Genomic DNA, 19,271 nt, shown 5'->3' on the forward strand with positions numbered 1-19,271 from the left:
TGAGGGGTTGGATTGGATTGTATGGTTTGAGGTGACTGTGTGTTGGAATGCTGGAGCAGAGAAAGCTGACGGCTCTGGGCTATTTATGCTGGCTGGTGAAACAAGCTCGCCCGCTCTACCCCTCTTTCGTCATCTAGCCCTTTCTCGCCGTGCAGCGCATCGAAGACGTACGCAGGTGGGGCGCCTCAGCTGTTCAGGGTCCAATGGTGGCGGCCGCAGCATGGGGTTCAGGACCTCTCGGCCGTGAGATGGCCTGGAATCTGGTTAGCTCTGCAGCCGGCTGGCACGCCGCTGAGGGGCATGCGCCGAAGCTGTTGCGTCAATTGGCTGCTTCGTCATGCTTCTGAAGCGATCGTGTGATGGAGGTGAGGGGCGCATCCCTGTGGGCCTGGCGGCATCAATCGCGAAGCTTGGACGTGGAAGCACGCAACAAGCTCAGCCAAGTTGCTGGGCGAAGCTTGAACCTGGTGCAACACCTCGCAATTCCAAGGAACGAAGGCGTTAGGATCGCTGGAAACTGTGACGTTGAATAGCCACATGTAGGGTTCATCTGCACCATATTTGAAGCTGATATGATGTTGCCCAGACGAAGAGCTGCGAATCACAACAGGACCCAAGCTTTTCTGACGTCTTGGCAGGGAATCGCGGGAGATCTTCAGCGGGTGTGGAACTTCAGAAAGAAGGCTGTGATGTTGGCCCAATACAAACACCATGCCAGGCCGCCTTCCGAAGAAGGATGACTTTCCTGCCACAATTACCCTCAGCATCACCCCGCGTGCGTATTGCTCCTACCTCTCGGGTCTTCGTCGAGCTAACCTCGCCAGCACCTCCTTCAAACTCTCCAACCAACATCCTGCTCCTGCTCCACGGCCTCGGTGACACCAACGCCTCGTTTACTACTCTTGGCCAGCGCCTATCCCTCCCCGAAACCGCCTGCATTTCCATACAAGCTCCAAAGCCACTACCTTTCGACCTCGGCGGCTTTCACTGGGGCGATGACATCGTCTTCGACCAAGCCTCTGGTGAGATGGACGTGGACACAGGCTTCAAGTCGTCTACGCGTCTAGTCCTCGATGATGTAATACGCAAAGGCCTAGTCGAGAAATGTGGGTACAAGCCACGCGACATCGTAATCTTCGGATTCGCACAAGGCGCCATGGTTGGACTTCAAGTTGCTGCTGAGCTAATAGAGGATGAACTGGGCGGCCTAATATCTATCGGAGGTGTCATTCCATCCGGCGCCCCTCTCAAGGCATTGGATAAGAAGAGTAAAACACCTGTCATAGTGTGCAAAGGCTCGAAGAACTCCGCCGTTACGCCGAGTGCGATAACAAGGATGAAGGACACATTTGAGTTTATAGAGGTCAAGGAATGGAAGAAGATTGGGGATGGCATGCCAAACAATCGAGACGAGATGCTGCCTATTATGCAGTTCTTCGCCAGGAGACTCCGGAGTGTAAAGGGAGTACCAGCAGGCAGCGTGGAGATAACTTGAACATGACTTAGAGCACGAGATAAAGGTCAAGGCTTTCCTCAATATCATTTGCAAAATATTTCATATGAGATACGTTCTTCCTCGAATGCGCACTCGATACAAAGGGTCTGAACTGCGTTGCTCCCTGAGTCGTTCGGAGATTTAAGTTACTTCTCACGCCAATGAGGGATACTAGAAGGCATTACTGTAGATGTCTACTTGTGTGGCTCACAATTAGAACAACGTTAACAGGAAGTTCTTCCCATTCCTCTCCAGATCGTATCACGTGCTTCAGGACCGGGGTCGCGAGGTCGGCAATGACGTTAGGCGGGGATCTCACAACACTTCGTCCAATACTACAAATTTCTCAAATCCTCAGCACATGGGCTTGTTTCGATGTGTCTTGCACTGTAACACGCTCACACACGACGGCAAAATGGCAACCCCTCGTACCTCACTCAGAAGCTTCCTAGTCACCGCAAAAGACGCCATTCGTATTGCCATAGACAACAGCCAAAAGATCACGTTCGTGATTGGCAACGAATCAGCCGGTATAGCCCAATCAACACTTTTTTTCGTCACTTCCACTGACATGATTTGTAGATCTCGATTCTCTGACCTGCTCAATCCTGTACGCTTACCTCCGCTCAAGCTGTCCCCCTCCTCATGCATTCACACCGCTCTACGTCCCTGTCGCGAACATACCGTCCTCGGGGATACAGCTCCGTCCCGAGCTACTTGCCCTTCTGCCCCGCGCGAATATCGAAGCGAAGCATTTGATTACGCTGGATGACGTACCGGAGCTGTCCAGCATCAAGTCGAAATTACGCCCGGAAAATACCAAATGGATTCTAGTGGACCACAATGCATTACAGGGAACGCTTAGCAGCATATATTCGGAACGAGTCGGAGGCGTCATTGACCACCACGATGAAGAGAACAAGGTCCCGGCGGATACCGGTGATGAGCCTCGCATCATCGAGAAAGCAGGTAGCTGCACGAGCTTGGTCACAGAATACTGTCGTGGAGCGTGGGATACCATATCAGATACGGCGCTGTCATCTGGCGCAGCTCATGCACAGGGCGATGAAGCAGTAGAAGACGGAGCGGTGAGAAGGCTATGGGACGCGCAAGTTGCGCAGCTCGGACTGGCCAGCATCTTAATAGACACATCCAATCTGCAGTCAAAAGAAAAAACCACCGGACACGACGTCACCGCGGCTGAGTATCTTGAGGCTAAGATCATGGCCTGCACGCAGGTGGCCGGCGGATTTGACAGGACCAAGTTCTTCCAGCAGCTTGATACGGCAAAGAGGGATATTGGGGGCCTCAAGCTGCAGGATATACTAAGAAAAGACTATAAGCAGTGGACAGAAGGGGGTCTGAAACTCGGCATCAGCTCAGTGGTCAAATCCCTAAAATTCTTGCAGGAGAAGGCCCAAGCAGAAGCGAGTGGGCGTTCCACTGCAGATGTTTTCCACTCAGCGATCCGCCAATTTGCAGACGACCAGGAACTTGATATGTACGCCATCATGACAACGTCAACGTCGCCCGAAGGCAGTTTCCAACGCGAGCTTCTACTTTGGGCGTTCACAGCTGATACCATAGCCACCGCCCGGAAATTTGAAACGAATGCCGCGGGTGAGTTGGGTCTCGAGAGCTGGCACGGTCCAGACGGCAGGTCTCACGATGAGGACGGCGAGAAAGACTGGAGGAAAGTGTGGCGGCAACGCAGTGTCCAGCACAGCAGAAAGCGGGTTGCGCCGCTGCTTAGGGAAGCCATGAGTTGAAACAAGCACCAGGCAGGTAAGCAGTTATACGGAGTTCAGACAGCGCGATACGCGCTCAGCACCGACCTCTCAGAAGGTCCAAGTCGGTTTCGTCGGTCGAGTGTTCTGCAAGACACACCCGAGGGAGATGTGGCGGGAGATCAGCGGTCCGCTTGCTTGATTAGCAGCACGTCAGGTTTCAACGACAGGTTGGGCGATTCGCACAGTGGCCCAAAGTGTAATGCACTGGATGCCCAAGGAGAAAGTCGAGACCCGTTTTGCAAGACTCATCCGGACGGCAGGCCTCTCCCTGAAGCGGACTCGGAGCATGAGCAAGGGGCAAGGCTGATTGAAAATGGAAGCAATACAATCTTTATACTACCTAACTCTGTTGTTTTTCGAGTGGAAACGAGTGGCTGGAGGCACGCAAGCGGGACCATGCCTGGAGAGAGCAGAGCCATGCAGGCAGCCGGCAGAACGATGCCGATGTCTGGTTCTTGCGCTGATAGACAGATCGCGACGGTTTAGGACTGGTGCAGGCAGGGAGGACAGGTCTCGCCAGCGCCGGCCGTTGATTGCGCGTGGTGAATCGCACGCGGGTTTAGGTTCAATCTAACGACGCGCCTCTGGATGGTTAGGGAAACAGTCTTTGTCGCGGGCATTGGCGTGCAGGAGTGACAGGCTGGCTTGCATGCACCTCTGCTGCCAACACATCAACCTCGTGCAGGGCCGATCTGCCTGAACCACTGGCGACCCGCAACGTCGAGCGCTTGCGACCGCGTTCGTGCCGCGAAGGGGTCCGCAGAGGTCCTCGCGAAGGCTTGGAGGCGCGAGAAAGAGAATCCTTGCTGGCTCCGACGTCGGGCTGGGTCGCAGAAGGGGCCGCGGGGCCTGATGAAGCCACCCGCGGCGGGATCTGGCGTTCGACAGCGCAGTGGCGGAGCGGGAATGGGGCCTGGTGGGCCCAAGGGTCGAGCTGAGCGTGGTGGTGAGCATCGCGGTTTCTGCAGCGCGTGGCCGTGGCGGCCTGCACGCCGCTCAAAGCGTCCTCCAGCGCTCCACGGTGCCTCTTCGAGGTGCGCTGTGTGGCCTGTCAGCGCTGGGCGCCTCCATGAACAGCGCGGCTTCGGGGGCGTGATTCGCGGACGTCCACGCAGTGTGTGCTGGCTGCTGCAAGTCATCGGCCTCCATGTCCAACCTCCCATCCCAGCCCAGCCCTCTCCCAGTCGTGCTGAAGGCTCTCTCCAGGGCGGTCAGTCGCCACCGCTGCCGTCCAATCTGCCTGCTCGCCGTCGAACTTCTGCATCTTCCATCCCGCTGTCGCCATCGCATCGCATCGCCGCCGCCGAGCCCGCGCCTGTGAGGTTGGTCGAGTCAAGACACGCCGCTCTATCGATAACGGCGGCTGCCAGCACATCTTCCACGCCCTCCCAGCCCACTCCAACGCGACTTTGTTTCGGCCATGCTGCCGTAGACGATGCTGCCCTGACAGCGCGCCCATTGCCAGAGCCTCGCGATTCCTGATGGCGCAGCATGATTAGAAGAAACGACCACTCCGCCTCGCCGGCGGCCATGCTACACTCTACTCCGCGTATGTGGTCCACTACTCTACCTCTTCCCGCAGCCCTCAAACCTTTTCCCCCGCGTGCCCAATAGACTGCTCTAAGGAATAACGCGCACTGTACGATGAGCTGGCATAAGCTAACTGAGCCCTCCGAGTAGCCGTGTCCCCGACCCTCACCCACGTCTCTTCTAGAACCCACACCCCCTCGCAGTCCGACGTCCATGACCCTCCTCGAGAAGTCTCTCTCCGGTCTGCCAGTCCGCCACGGTCGCCCTCTCCGTCAAACCTCACCTCAACCATGGGAAGTCGACCTGGCGGACCCCTCGACCATGACCGGACAGCCAACGCTCAGCGGCCTGTCATCAATGCCTCCATCTCTGCTCCCGCCGGCCGCCTCCCACGCCTCCTCCCACAAGACCTGTCCCAGTACTCCGAGCCGTACTTGCCCACTGCAGCCGTCACAACCTCATCCACGTCCCTCGCCGAGTTGGCACATCTGATCCGACTCCAAGGCTACCAGGAGCAGCGCAAGGCTCACTCGCGCGTCAGGCTTCACAGATGGCTTGTGGCAAGCGCCCTCTCCGCGCGTCTGGTACACTGCGGAGAGCTAGCCCACCGCACTTTGGTTGACAGCTTCAGGTCCGATGATAAGAAAAACTTTGCTACGCTTTATAATGCCCTTCACGACGTTCGGAATTCTTGCGACGCCACGAGACGATATGCATTGCTGGAGCCTGATCTCGAATTTGGAATGTCTAAAAGCTCACGGAATGAAAAGTCGCAATCATTTTCTACGTTTATCAATGAGGTTCCGTCCAAAATTTTGGACGAGCTGCTCGATTTCGTCTCCGAAATCCGCACGAACCCTAGTTTCCTTGCTACTCGCATTTTGAATTTGTCACAGCAGGAGCTCGCTTCTTTAACTTCATTTCGTCAAGCGTTGGATCCCATTGATTCCGTCATGGCGTTGCAGGCTCGGGGTAAGGCTGTTGGGTCCGCTCAGAAGCCTTCTCAAGCCTCGAGCTCAAGTCCAGTAGAGCGTCTACTGTCTTTTCAGCGGCATGATCCTCTTTCTGCTCTCATTTATACCATTTTTGCAAATTCTTCGGGTCCAGACTCCGCTGAAGACCTCCGCCGAACGGATGCCCTGGCTACCACGTGTGCGAGGCTCATCACCGAAGGGAAACCCGGAAGTGACAAGTTTATCAAGCATGTCCTGGATGCCTGGGCCGGTATGCGGGAGTGGCCCGGAAAGGCCAATTTGGAGCTCTACCTAATGCAGGTTCTCCAGGATGGGCAGTTCCTGTTGGAGAAAGCCGAGGACCAGCCAGCAAGGCCAGGGACGCAGCCTGTCCCGCGCAGCACCAAGGATACTATTGCGGCTGATGACTTCTACGACAAGGCCATCAAGAGACTTTTCGAAGTCGTTGACGATGAGCCCAGCGCAGGAGGTATCCCGGAAGGCGTTCTAGAAATTGGTACTGCCATTCTCCGGAAACTTGAAGACTCCAACAAGCATCGTACCGCAGCACGAACTTTCATTGTGTCTCGTTGGTTCTTTTCTACCTACTTGTTAAACGCAATCATTCATCCCGAGGCACGTCTCACTTCTTTTCCATCCATCCTAGGAGTCTCTTACTGACTCAAAATAGAGCCAAGGTATTATGACTGGCCATCACATCAGCGAGCATGCCCGTCAAAAGATTCTCAAAGAGATTGCTATCAGGGCTCAGAAGCAGGTATTAGACATGACCTACAATTGGTATGACTACGCTCTTCCCATTTTGAAGACGACGCTAAATTGTCGGTAGGAAACAAGCTGTTCCCATACTTCCCGAAATACGTACTCATATCGACAACATTCTTGGCCGTTTCAAGCACACTCGCAATCAGTCGAAGCCTGTCCTTCTTCCCGCCAAAGCCATTACCTCTCCCCGCGAGACAGTGGAGGTGCAGCCCTTCATCGTTGTCTGCCCTTCGGACATCATCACTCTGGTCAACACGCTTTTCCCGGAACGTCGTCCTCCATCTAGTCATTTCGAAAAAGATCTGCAACGACGTGGAGGCCTGGCGTCCTCCGCTTCGTCGATCTCTGGGGTTTCCTTACCCTTTCACGCCAATTCAGTCTCCGGAGATGCAAGTTCTGTACTCAGCATTAGCGCATCGTCAATGACGAGTGATACCACATCGCGAGAGCCTCTTCTGGACTCCTCAGGTCATCCCATTGAGAGACACCCATTGCTGCCTGGAGAAAACTACCATGAGCTGCCCAAGATCGCACCGACAGAAGACTATGGAAGACGCCTGAGAATGGCTTGCTCTGAAATGTCTCGGATCCTTGGTGTGGAAGCATCCTCAGGATCTTGTCATCCATGCGCAGAGCGATGGGCCGTTCTATATGTCTCTCCGGATGGCAAAGAACTCCGGACTAGAATGCGGAAAGATGCTGATGATGAAGATGAGCATGACGATGATTCACCAGACAGTGACAGTGAAGATGAGGGGCCGTCTGACAGAATCGACCTAGAGAGCGATTATCATCAGTTAAAGGAAGCAATTGGAAAGTTGGTCGAGGAATACGAGATTCCGAAGGAACTCGCACCCGAAAGCGAGTCCAAAGGCTTCAGTAACCGCACTTCCACACATCGCCGGGATGCAAGGAAAAACTTAGTCCGATCAGAAAGCGACAACCTGGCTTCAAGAAACCCATACCACAACCAAAGTCAAAGTCAGCTCACCAATTTGATTGCAAGTCAGCGAGCTATGCCAGCCCGACATCGATCACCACAACATCCAAGAAGCAACAGCAATCCAGATCCGAAGGATGCTCCGCAAGACAAAGCATCAGTACTCGTTACGATGCTTGAAGTAGCAATGCATCAATGTCAAGCTCGCTCAGACTTTGTCAGCGCTCATCTTTACTACAAGACCCTGCAGACCCTTCGAAAGCTTTCATCACCGTCTCTCGTCCGAAATGGCTATTCTGCTCTCCTCAACTACTTTTCCAGAGGCCCACGGGACTCCCTTGGGAAGTCAGCTAGCGCCATCGAGGAGTTCGAGGCCTGGTTCGTCTGGCTCAAGCAATCCCAAGAGCGGCACGATACTGCAATCGATGACATGATCCTGGGATTAAAAAATCTTCGCGATAAGATGTGGTACATCACCGACGTCCGCAACTCCGCCGGCTACGAAGAAGCCAAGAATGTTGCTATTGCCCTGAAGATCATGGGACAGCCGACCAAGACGCTCGACGGCAAGCCAATCCAGACACCTCGGCCCCGGAACTTCTCCAAATCATCCACCAACAATTTCTTGCTCAAGACAGAAGCTCAAATTGTCGACCTCATGGCGGCTAACTCAGATCACGGTGGCCCTAACAAATTGGCCGACGAGCAATCCGAATTGACCCTCCGCTGGCTAACACAGTACGGTGTCGAGAATTTCTGCAAGGGTGAAGAGAGAATTCACCGATTCTGTCTTGAAATTGACAAATGTGTCGACAAGCTTGTTGGCGACGGCATTCTTGATGGCCCAGTCTTGTGGTCTTCGGAACTCTACCGCCGTGATAAAGAGATTCTTGACAGCGGTCGACAGAAGGGCGATCTTTTCTTAACTGGCGTGGGAACACTATCAATTGCCGGTGACGAAGAGTATGAAACGCAGCATAACCGACCAGGTTCACGAAGCCTGGACTTCGCCCAACGCCCCAGTCAAAGCAGTCTACGTTCAATCTCGGACCGCAATATATCTCAGCAAAGTTTTGAGTCTGGCAAGTTTGGCTCGGGAAGGAACATGGACCTAATGGATTCCCAAGATTACTTCGGAGGCTCTAGTCCTGTGCTCACCATCGATTCTACAACGACGTTCTGGTCTCCCTTCCAAACGCAAGCTCAGTCACCTACTAGTGCCACCAGCATTCGACCTCGGACCGCGTCGTCTTCGAAAGGAACCGTGATGCTCAAGCAATCAGCCACTGTGAATGAGGACAAGCGTCGATTCTTGTTAGATCTCAAGCAAACATTGACAGGCTTGCTTCTCAGTGATCTTGGAACTATGGTGTTTGGTCACGGCAGCGAGACGGACGCGTGGTTCTCTGGTGATCTTGGGGAGGAGTGTATTCAACGAAAAGAAGAGGAAGATCGTCGTCGGAAGAGAGCATTAGCGAGAAAGAAAAGTATGAAGAGCATGAAGAGTTCTGCTCGTGCCGAGCATCGTTCCGGTCCCTTAGAGACATTGGGCCGTAATGAGCGGAGTCAGCCGGCAGCCCCGGTCGCAACGCTTCAACACGCTGCACCCGACACGCATCACTCAGCTGGAGAATACTCCACATCATCCAGTGATGCCACAGCTCGGTCCTCGGGTATGGCAGCGGCCAAGAAAACTGGGTTACTCGAATTCCCCTACAACATGGCTTTCAGGCGTCTTTTGAACAAATTCGCCACGCATCCCAATCCTTACTCGAAACTGCACGCCCTCTACGAGCTAGAGCTCCTCATCATCGCGTCGTTGACGTCACGTTCGGGCCGATCTTACAATAGCCGTCGCGAGACGCTTCCAACAGTTCCTCAGTCGCCAACTCTGGGAGCAATGCCGGAGCTCAGCTCTCGTGAACCCGCCGCACATGTCTCACGTGCTCAGAACCTTGAAGAAGCCATCGCCAATTGCGAAGAGCGTCGGTCGCACAGCATGACTGTTCAACACGGCAACGGTACTGCCTCTCCAGTTCCGTTCCGCAGTGGCAGTGGCGCTGGTACTCGCTCCCCTGTTGGCCCACCCAGCACCGACATGATTGTGGAAGTTCTGCAAGGCTTGTTCCGTGACGCTGAGATTCGCCCAAAGACGCTCTTCCGGGATCTCCAGTATATCGCCTCATTCGTCCCAGCCCAGATGCTCGACAAGACCGCCCGCGGCAAAGCCTTCTGGGACGCCGGTCTTGCTGCTCTGGGCCTGAAGCAAGACGTCTGCCGTGTCATGGTTGAAATCGCCGACGAAATTGTTGCTCTCAACACCCAAAACCGCTCCACCAGCATCTCCGCGCAAAGTCAAGGCAGCGCGGGTCTTAGCACGCCGTCCTCGACGAAAACAACCTCATCATCTCCCGCTACTCCAATCCCTGCCGATGACCCTCTTTCCCGCTACACGATGGAAGATGCGGCACGCATGCTCATAATCACAGCCAAGGAGGGAGATGCTGTCGCAGAGCGTGAACTCGCCATCTTCTACCTCACGCACCCAGACCTCCTTCAGCGAACCGTCTTGCCCCTGACGAAGCCGCGTGATGTATTCAAGAGCGAGCTACTTAACAGAGATCGCAAGAGGGAAGACATGGCGCGTAGCGATCCGATGACGATGTGTGTTGCACAGCACTGGATGGAGATGAGCAAGAAGGGCGGCGATGTACTTGCCACTAAGTACTTGCGTGCACGCGACGAGATGGAGAGAATTCCGTAAACATGCGTACGTGAGGAAAAAAAGAAAGAAACATACATGTTGGTGTTGATATTGGCCGGGATGGAGTTCCCGATAATTAGGACCGAACGAGTCTGGGTGAAAGGGCGATACTTTTCCATACCTTCCCCTCCCTCCTCATCTATCCTTTGTTTTGTTTTTAGTCATTGCTGTTTTTTGACATCAAGTTGCGCGGCATAGCGATTGGGATCGGGTTTGCACAAAGCGAGCGTCAAGCGTGCGGGTTCTAGCATTATTCCCCCCTGATGATTGATTTGATACATTTGAGCTTGTTTATGGTTGTCGGGCTTTTCATACGCGGAACGGGAACGCAAACGTAATCTATTACCTCCCTCGTGCTTCGTTTCATATATGGGTGTGGGGGTCGAGTCTTGGACGTATATTATTCTTTGTCTTCTTCTTGTGCGAATAGATTTCGAGCTTGGATATGAATGGGATGGGGTCATGGCTCAGGAGATCAAGAAGACGGTGCATTCACGAGTTCCCTTTGGAGTAGTATAGCTGGGAAATGTGGTGGGAATAGATGGAGCTGTGGTGGAGTGAAAGGGGACCAATTATATACATCTATCGTATACCATGTTAAAACTTTGTGTCTTTCTGCGTGTGGTATTGGCGTCTCCAATGGGCTTGCTGCTATCGCATTTGGACCTTCCGCGAGCTCTATCAACTTAGTGCGTCAGAGCACGCTAGCTGATCACCCATCACGTGATCTACGATCATCCATCAACTTGACTCCGACCTCAACTCCAACTGTTTCAGAAACTACCACTAGTTATGACATATTTTCTTCGCCCAACGATCGAAAATGGGCAAATTCGATGCCGTCAAAAGATCCTTATGACGCTTGGCTCGATGTTCTACCGTCAAAAATTTCCACGTCAACCAAAGCCGAGATGCCGAAAACTATACGCCATAGAGGAGGTCAATAGCGCCCAGATTCTCTAGAGAAGCGATGAGGTAGAAACAACCAAAATGAGCTAACTAATATGCAAACGGACATGGCTACCGAAGCCGCCATTTATATAAACAAGCCTAGTAGAGGCAGCACGAGAGCTTTTTCCTTCTGCGAGATGCCCCAACCTCGGGTCATCCTCATCCACGCAATAGCAATTTCAAAGTTCATTTGATTAATAGCACTATCCAGGGCTTCCAAGTAACAATGTCCTCGTGCAACGTTTGCTATTCAAGGACAGGAAAGATACCCTGCTGGCTTTTGGACCGGGAAATAGATTATACTCAACCATAGCACCGTGCAGGGTTCTCCACATTTCTTATATATGCGGGCATTATTCCAGATCCCCCATTTTCCTCATTCAGTAGACCTTGTACTCACACAGCTGAATGGACATTACATAACCGATGGCTTATAAGCGTGCTAGATGGTATTGGTGAGAATAGTCACATCAGCTTTTTCCCTTGACGAGGCTAGAAATCATTCTTGGCAACTCTCCAACAGGATCAGAAATCCTCCGGGGAACTCTACATAACAAACTAGAAACCTTGAGTGAGGAGCTTCATTTACAAAAAATAAGAAGAATAAGGTTTTGATGTGATGTTGTACATATATATTGCGAACGGCTATGAACACTGGTCAATTTCCTCCTTACCAAGAACGAGCTGCAGATACCTGATATGGTGCTCATTGGTATTAATTATTTCATTTCACAGTAAAAGTATAAAAAGAGCATCAACCTGTACTTCGATCTTCTCAAACAAAATCATCAATCAATTCCACTTTCAATCATCTGTTACAATGGCTCCAACAACTTGGCTACCTCTTCTCCTATACATCCTCACTACCTTCTTCATCCCTCTACAAACGGTCGAAGCGCTAGTCAAGCGAGCTATGCCAAAGCTGACTCTCCCCTACGCTACTTACGAGGCCGCAAACTACAATCCCCTCTCAGATGTTCGTTCTACTTCCTCTATATGTACCTTTCCCGGTCCTGATGACGCCAAAGCTAATGGAGATTTTCAGGTCTACACATTCAAAAACGTCCGCTTCGCGGCTCCGCCCCTAGGTGACCTCCGCTGGGCAATACCTGAACAACCACTTGTTGAACCTGGGGTCCAGAACGGATCGGTTGGATTTGCATGCACGCAAAGCTTGCCTGCAGGACTGAATGTGGGTTCGGGGAGCCGCAGTCCGAAGGTAAGTCAAAGTTTAGATTGGCTTGGGATAGGCTGATTGATTGAGCTAGATTATTTCTTCCTTGATGTATACGTGCCAGGCAAGGCAATTCGGGGGGAAGTAGCGAAGTTACCGGTGATCGTGTGGATATATGGATGTGGGTACATTACCCGTCCCTTTTCCCTACTTTCAAAATCTATATTACTGACTCTCTTTTTAAACAGTTACTCGGCCGGGTCAAAGGATGGCGGGATCTCTCTAGGGCTGTACGACGGAACCGGCCCAATCGTGAGTTCTGGTGGCAATATCATCGTAGTGACGTTTAATTACAGGGTAAGATGGACTACTCTTAAAAGTTCAGTGTGTCAGCTTACTTGACATTCGAAGGTCGGCGTGTACGGGTGCCTCGCCGGCAGGACTGTCGAGGCTGAAGCTGTAGCTAACGCCGGTCTCCACGACCAGTACGCCGCCTTCGAATGGGCGAACAAATACATTTCCATCCTCGGCGGTGACTCTAATACCGTCTCTGCTTGGGGCGAGTCCGCAGGCGCCGGTTCAATCTACCGGCTCCTAACGAGAGAAAGCGGAACGGTAGATCCCCTTTTCTGGCGTGCGGTTATCTAGAGTCCAGGGTTTCCGGATAAGATTGACCGCAACTGCTCTATCGAGCGGGACTACCAGAAGTTCGAAAAAGCAGCGGGATGCGAAGGTCAGGGATTGGCGTGCTTGCGCAACACAGACGCCTCCATTATCAACCAGGCCAACGATCTAGTTACTAGTAATCCAATTGCCCCTGTGGTTTTCAGTCCGGCGCCAGATGGGATTTATTTCCGTCAGCATCCTGCAGTAGAGTTCGCCTTAGGTATAACTACTGCATATTCTCTTGTTGTTGTTGTTGTTGTTTATCTCAGCTGCTAATATATGCGCCAAAGGCAATAACTGGGCGGAGATGGATTCTGTTATCCCCTCGCACTGCCTTGATGAAGGAGCGTTATTCGTCAACCACTCTATCCTAACGGACAAGGATCTTAACGACTACCTTGAATATACCTGGCCGGCTTACGCAGTCAAAGACTACGATGTAGTAAATAAAATCGAGGCCGAGTACCCTTCCGCGGCTTTCAAAACCGAAGCGGATAGATACAAGGCCATTATTGCACAATCCAGCTTCCTCTACAATACCAATTTTCTTAGTGTTGCGTACTCTGGCAAAACCTACAACGCGCAATTTTCCGCACTCAACGGAACTCATGGCTCAGACGTTCTGCCGACCTGGTACGATCCTTTCGCCTTTACCAATGTCTCCGGGATCGAGCTCCCGCTTTGGAGTACGTCGCTATTCAAAGGCTTGCCGATCCCAGGTGTTGCTCGCGGATATCAGTCATACCTCGTCAGCCATGCCCGCTTTGGCAACCCCAACTCCAACCAGTCTCTCAACATTCCGCCAACGATAGAGTGGCCGGTGGTGGGGGGACATCCTGACGGGTCTTCCCCAAACTATCTTTGGGATGTGCTTAATGTCACCGACACTGGCTTTGAGCTTATCGAGGATAGGACGCAAAATCGCTCTATTTGCCTTTTCTGGGGCGGGATTATTTTCGCGACCACGGTCTTTGGTGGGTATGACTTCCCTAGGCTCGCGGGTGGGTGGCGCGTCTAGCTAGACAAAATGCGAGGAAAACAGCATACAGTGCTAGATTGTAGACGCTTGTTTGCGACTAGCTTGACGGCTTTTGATGGTAGCAGGTCGGGTCAATTAACTTTTCCAGTGGCCTTACAATCCTGTATAGTCCGGTGGTTCTATGAATGGTCAGCGAGTTTGTGTGACATGCGAAATCACCAGAATTAGTAGCTACTTATTGCTATACTAGTACATACTCTCTCATATGGTCACACTACCCAGACTTCCCATCCGCCGCCAGTTCGTGCATCCGCCTTCGGCCCCTTCTCTCGGCCGTTCTGGCTGGACATAGGAGTTCGGGCGAACATGTTATATGCCTCGGAAACGGTTGAAGTCGTCATCTCTCTTTCTGCATACCGCGCACGATGGAAGGCCCCGGTCCATGATAGATTAAGGTTGGCGCTCAATATGACTGCGGAGTGTTGGATAGACTGCGTCAGAAGTGCCATTGTAGACATGCAATTGAAAGGCGAATACGAGAAGGAATTCCAAACAAAAAATAAAGGAGATCTATCCTTTAGAAAGAGGTCGCTCTTGGCTAAGAGGATTTGGGCCGGCATTGTCGAACATTACACAAGCCGAGTATTATCATTTGACAGCGACGGGCATCCCGCGCTTGCCAGTTTCGCATTCAGGTTCTCGGGAGTAGTTAGCGGACGATACGTAGCTGGTCTCTGGGAGAAACATCTACCAGGCTGCCCAACTTGGAAGGCAGGCAAGACGAAAAACCAAAGAGGGAAAAGGACACAAAAAGAAATCCCACCACAACCCCAACAGCATCCCGCCTCGAACCCAAGAGCAAAAGGAAAGGGTTCCGAAGAACATTCAGTTTACACTGGGTAATATGTTTAGATATAATAATATATACTTGATAGAAAAGCTGAACGAGTGAAAAGCGATATTGAGATAGAGGGGAGGCTATTGGAGAGGCTGGCTGGTTGGACATGACACATTGGGGGGCGCGTTCCGTGGTTCACCGTGAGGCTACATGTGTCCCCTCTTCTCTTCGTCAGCTCACGGAACTCCGGGGATTTCTCTTACGGTATTTTTGGGAGCTGTGATTGGCACACATAGCATGGTGATTATAGAAGGTCTGGTTTGATGGATTTGGGATAGAGCGATTCTGGATATTTTATGATACGGATCTGCCTCCATCTGTATCTACAATGGGATCCTCAGGTAACCTGAACATATGAGCTTTTCGACTCATATCAACGTTGGGCGATATTGGAACGAATTGCGGGGACTGGTGTTGAGAAGATATAGGAGGGTTGGCCTCCACTCCTCCATCCAGTGATGTCCCTTCATCAGTCCTCATAGGTACCTCGTCGTCCCTAGGTCGCTCAGGTATGGGTTGGCCGGAAGATCTTAGCCTCCGGCCGTGAGTATTGGTCTCTTCGACCTTCTCTCGGACTATGGATAGGGCCTCTTCGTTTCCTTCGTATGGTTTTGAGATTTCGTCCTGCCGCACTAGTGCTTCGATCGACGGCGCTGGTTCTGGCTGCTGAGTCGGCGTACTGTCTGTCTGAGCCTCGCTGGGCTTCTCTCCCGTCTTTTCTACTTTGGCCTCTTTTCGAGTCCTGTTTCGTCTCGCGTTCGCTATCAACTCCTCAAACTGGTCTTTGTTGCTGGCAGCCCAGCCTTGTCCATCAAAGTCTTTCCTCATTACCGCAGAGGGCACCGTTGAGGCGCCAGCTCCTTGGCTACGCTCCCAGGTATCTAATTCTCTCAAAAGCTCCCTCTTTGTTTTGGGCCGCGTCGAGTCGCAATTCGAATTCCACAAGTTGACCCATTCCGTATGGCGTCGGATAAGCAGAGCGCGAGAACCATGAGCCGCAATTCCTAGATCCTGCAACTTCTTCTTTAGAGCGTTGTCTTTCAGCAGCGAGTAATTGAATTGGGGTAATCGAGCAGCGGAAGGCGGTGGTTCCTTTGGTTTCGAAGGCTGAACCCTAATGAAACAAATTAGCCGCGAAATCCACATGCAGGCAGTACATGAGACATACCTCGAACGACCCGCCCCATTGTTGTTTACAGGCTTCCCATCGCATTGATCCAAATGCGCGTAGACCAGCCCCACTTTCATCCGCGACTTGCAGATCGGGCACAGCGTCGTCCCCTCTTCTGGGTCATAGTCTTCATCGCCACTGTCATCCACTTCAATCGGCTCTTCTTGAGATATCCCATCCACTGCACTCCTACTCCTTCGCGTCCGGCGCGGGCGACGCGTCTCTCCAATATCGTCTTCCTCAATATCTGTTTGGTCTAGCTTCCGCTTGCGTTTTGCCCTCTCAGTCTCCTCATCCTCCGTTCCCGCTTTCGCCTGCGCGAGCTTCAGCGCTGCAGGCCTCGCAGCCTTGAATGTGTCGACCAGCTCTTGCACCACCCAATTCCTCCTCAGTTTATCCGCCTGGTCGCTAGCGCGGCAGGTCGGGCATTTGCCGTCAGAGTTGAAACAGCGTCGGATGCAGAGGGAGCAGAAGGTGTGCGAGCACGTCGTGATCATGGGCGTGTCATAGAACTCCTTGCATACTTGGCAGCGTAGCGCGGCTTCGAGCGGCTCGAAGGAGGAGAGGGAGGTGTTGAGCCAGTCGGTGGGGTCCTCGACGGTGTGGAGCTTGCTCATGGTGTGTGTGTGTGGGTTGCCACGTTGGTGAAGCGGGATTGAAGTTAACTTGAAGTGTGAGACGCGAAAACGTCCGGCCCGTGAGCACGTGATTCGGAATGAATTCACGAGTGTAGCCAATCACGAATTCACATTTTAGTTCATGATTTCTTAATGGACTATTGACTTCATTTTGTCCCATGTTGAGAGACCATGTTGGTATTCTCCAATGCTTCGCGATCGTTCAATCTCTCTCGCATCTAGACGCCGTGACGTAGATGCTTTACTCAAGAGCTTCCATCGACCTCTGACCCAAAGGGTCCCCTACGCATCAAATATACAAGACTCAGAGAGCTTTAGAATCGTAGAACAGAGGTCTTGCTCCTGACGCCGTCGAATATGCACGTGTTGTCCACCGGGACGTATTGCTTGGTGATCACCTTGATGACCTCTTGAGACACCAAGCCACCTGTAAGAGCGGCGATGTTGTGTAGTTCAGCACCACCGGCACGAACGCTATGAAAATATGAGTTTTGCAATCTTGAACACAAAGGAGTCTGAAAACTTACATCTCTTGCACAAACTCTGCGGCCTTTGACTTTGCCTCAGAGTAGTCTGGATCTTCGACAACCGTTCCAGCTTCCTTGATCAAGTCATCGATGATCTTGAAAGCAATACCAGTAACCTTCTCCGCATCTGCCTCTGCGTCTGTCTCACCAGGGATCTTCGCTGCTCCACCAAGCGCATCTGCGGCATGCGTGGATGTGAAGATGTCAAAGGCGAGGAAAGCGATGTAGATCAAGATAAGAGACTCCGGATTGGTGAGTCCTTGAACTGCACATTAAATTAGTAGAATTCTAGAATGAAACCGTCCATATCATACCTGCGGCCTTGGCCCTATCCTCCCACTTGACGCCTTTCCCTGGCTGCACAACATGGAATGGCCTTCCTCGCACCAGCTTGATGTGCGCAGCATTCTTGCAGAATAGTTCCACTTCTTTCTCTTCAGCGGTCTTTGTCTTACCAAGCTTCTTCTCGAGCCCTCGTACCCTCTGAAGGACCTCCGAAAGATCTGCTCGGGCCTTCGACTTGTACACATTCTGCAGCTGGACATAATCCGCAGATTGTGCCTTCATATCCGGAACTGATCCAGGCAGCGGAAGTGCACCACGGGCAACATAGAAACTCCAGATAGCGTTGGCTATTATCCAGAAGTCCGGGGAATCGGCCGTAAGGAGCTTGCACTCAGACGCATCAAAGACTTCCTTCACAGAGCTCTTAAGCTCAGCTGGATTGAGAGACTTCAAGACAGCCGCCACAGCCTCGTCGTAGTTCTCCTCCCCACCTTCTGCATTGTCTGTCCTCGCCCCCTGTGACACCGTCTGCCTGAAAGCAGTCTTCTCCTTGTAATTCTGTGGTACTTGTCCATCGTGCGTCTTCTTCCATTCTTCTAGATAGTATAGTAGCAGACACAGATACGGCACGTGTCCATGGTCATGGTGGTTCATCTCCATTAGTCCACTTGTCTTTTCTGCTGTGTATTGCGAGAGCTCTGGCCATGGCGCCAGAAGGCGGAGGTCGGTGGTGGTCTCTGGATCCGGGTGTGTATCGACGATGGGAAATGCAGGGGGTAAGTGGATAGAGAAATGGGAATAGAATCCCGTGCAGTGTATGTAGAATGTTGGTATGGCGGAGGTCTCGGCGTTTGCAGAAAGCTTAGAGAGGAGCTCGGGGGCGATGGGCGCGGTAACGAGGATCAAGGTATATGGTTTCAAAGCGTCCGCTTTCAAGAGGAAAGACTCGATGCGCTAGTAAATAGTCAGCAAACATTCCTCTTGAGGAAATGGTGAAGGCCAGGGCATACCTCTGTGATGTAGCTGCCTTGCACGTCTGGATTGAGCTCTTTTAGGAGGTTGCAGGTATGCTCTGCCCTGAATCCCCCCAACTGCTCTTCTTCGAGAAAGAAGTTGACGCCTAGATCTTCCTCGGAGACTATTGTGGAGTCTAATATGGTGAAATTACCAATGCCTATGATTTGTCAGAACCCGTTCCCTATTCTTAGTTGTACAGACGAGACGAACCTGGCAAGACGAGATTCTTCAAGGTTTCCACTCCCACGACACCCGGACCGGAGTTTATGAGGAGTATATGAGACTCCTCTAGCGCCGCCTGCCCGCTGGCAGCCCATAGTCGTAGCTGGCGATCATACCTAGAATAGTTAGGAAGTGCTTGGAATCGTGGAGAGTTGACAGCCTTACTTCTTCTCCTTCGAGGTCGGCCCTTGAAGGATCGGGGGTGTTGTGCCTGTCATGGCTGAATATGGGTTTGATCACCACCAAAGAGTCGGGTCAAGCTTCCAGCCTCAAACTTGAGTGTGGTGGGAAGACTTTTGGATGGCGTAGTCGGGAACGGTGAGGAGGTGGAGATTCGAGCCCTTGCCGTTTAGAAGCTATGGGTGCTACGCGTAGTGCTCATCCACCCGCGTCCAGGATTCACCAGATATCAGCTACAGCGTCGACGAGGCGGCAGTGAAGGTAGGTAACGTGATGGATTCCAGGCACCGCCCGAGCTGCTGTCA

At 52.3% G+C, this 19,271-nt stretch overlaps 7 protein-coding genes across 7 annotated transcripts; 4 read left to right on the plus strand and 3 right to left on the minus strand.

The window, feature by feature from the left end:
- The first annotated feature begins 439 nt into the window (after positions 1 to 439).
- On the plus strand, positions 440 to 1,829 carry BDZ99DRAFT_406917 (phospholipase/Carboxylesterase superfamily protein). The gene is made up of 3 exons (XM_033716462.1): positions 440 to 539; positions 639 to 775; positions 825 to 1,829. The coding sequence occupies exons 2-3, from the start codon at positions 712 to 714 to the stop codon at positions 1,493 to 1,495; spliced, it is 735 nt and encodes a 244-aa protein (XP_033583239.1). The 5' UTR covers positions 440 to 539; positions 639 to 711; the 3' UTR covers positions 1,496 to 1,829.
- Positions 1,830 to 1,910: 81 nt separating this feature from the next.
- BDZ99DRAFT_375436 (exopolyphosphatase-like protein) lies at positions 1,911 to 3,264 on the plus strand (the record flags this gene model as incomplete). The annotated part of the gene is made up of 2 exons (XM_033714973.1): positions 1,911 to 2,025; positions 2,078 to 3,264. 2 exons carry the CDS (start codon positions 1,911 to 1,913, stop codon positions 3,262 to 3,264), a joined length of 1,302 nt encoding a protein of 433 aa, XP_033583240.1.
- Positions 3,265 to 3,864: 600 nt separating this feature from the next.
- On the minus strand, positions 3,865 to 4,621 carry BDZ99DRAFT_132702 (uncharacterized protein). The gene has a single exon (XM_033712626.1). The coding sequence runs from the start codon at positions 4,446 to 4,448 to the stop codon at positions 3,957 to 3,959; it is 492 nt and encodes a 163-aa protein (XP_033583241.1). The 5' UTR covers positions 4,449 to 4,621; the 3' UTR covers positions 3,865 to 3,956.
- A 155-nt stretch (positions 4,622 to 4,776) lies between these two features.
- On the plus strand, positions 4,777 to 10,258 carry BDZ99DRAFT_542640 (uncharacterized protein; the record flags this gene model as incomplete). The annotated part of the gene is made up of 4 exons (XM_033726765.1): positions 4,777 to 4,834; positions 4,963 to 6,350; positions 6,460 to 6,569; positions 6,619 to 10,258. 4 exons carry the CDS (start codon positions 4,777 to 4,779, stop codon positions 10,256 to 10,258), a joined length of 5,196 nt encoding a protein of 1,731 aa, XP_033583242.1.
- A 1,708-nt stretch (positions 10,259 to 11,966) lies between these two features.
- Positions 11,967 to 14,081, plus strand: BDZ99DRAFT_566123 (alpha/beta-hydrolase). Its single transcript, XM_033727551.1, has 6 exons — positions 11,967 to 12,428; positions 12,474 to 12,568; positions 12,632 to 12,740; positions 12,795 to 12,998; positions 13,032 to 13,269; positions 13,340 to 14,081. Exons 1-6 carry the CDS (start codon positions 12,030 to 12,032, stop codon positions 14,065 to 14,067), a joined length of 1,773 nt encoding a protein of 590 aa, XP_033583243.1. The 5' UTR covers positions 11,967 to 12,029; the 3' UTR covers positions 14,068 to 14,081.
- Positions 14,082 to 15,083: 1,002 nt separating this feature from the next.
- BDZ99DRAFT_494130 (DNA repair protein rad18) lies at positions 15,084 to 16,836 on the minus strand. The gene is made up of 2 exons (XM_033723291.1): positions 16,095 to 16,836; positions 15,084 to 16,040 (listed from the first exon to the last, which is right to left on the minus strand). The coding sequence occupies exons 1-2, from the start codon at positions 16,712 to 16,714 to the stop codon at positions 15,221 to 15,223; spliced, it is 1,440 nt and encodes a 479-aa protein (XP_033583244.1). The 5' UTR covers positions 16,715 to 16,836; the 3' UTR covers positions 15,084 to 15,220.
- A 4-nt stretch (positions 16,837 to 16,840) lies between these two features.
- BDZ99DRAFT_433373 (uncharacterized protein) lies at positions 16,841 to 19,210 on the minus strand. Its single transcript, XM_033717395.1, has 6 exons — positions 18,952 to 19,210; positions 18,775 to 18,902; positions 18,558 to 18,721; positions 17,577 to 18,501; positions 17,263 to 17,527; positions 16,841 to 17,209 (listed from the first exon to the last, which is right to left on the minus strand). Exons 1-6 carry the CDS (start codon positions 19,002 to 19,004, stop codon positions 17,050 to 17,052), a joined length of 1,695 nt encoding a protein of 564 aa, XP_033583245.1. The 5' UTR covers positions 19,005 to 19,210; the 3' UTR covers positions 16,841 to 17,049.
- Positions 19,211 to 19,271: the final 61 nt, after the last annotated feature.

The sequence above is a fragment of the Mytilinidion resinicola genome (assembly GCF_010093595.1).
Source record: "Mytilinidion resinicola strain CBS 304.34 unplaced genomic scaffold BDZ99scaffold_2, whole genome shotgun sequence".
Taxonomy (NCBI): domain Eukaryota; kingdom Fungi; phylum Ascomycota; class Dothideomycetes; order Mytilinidiales; family Mytilinidiaceae; genus Mytilinidion; species Mytilinidion resinicola.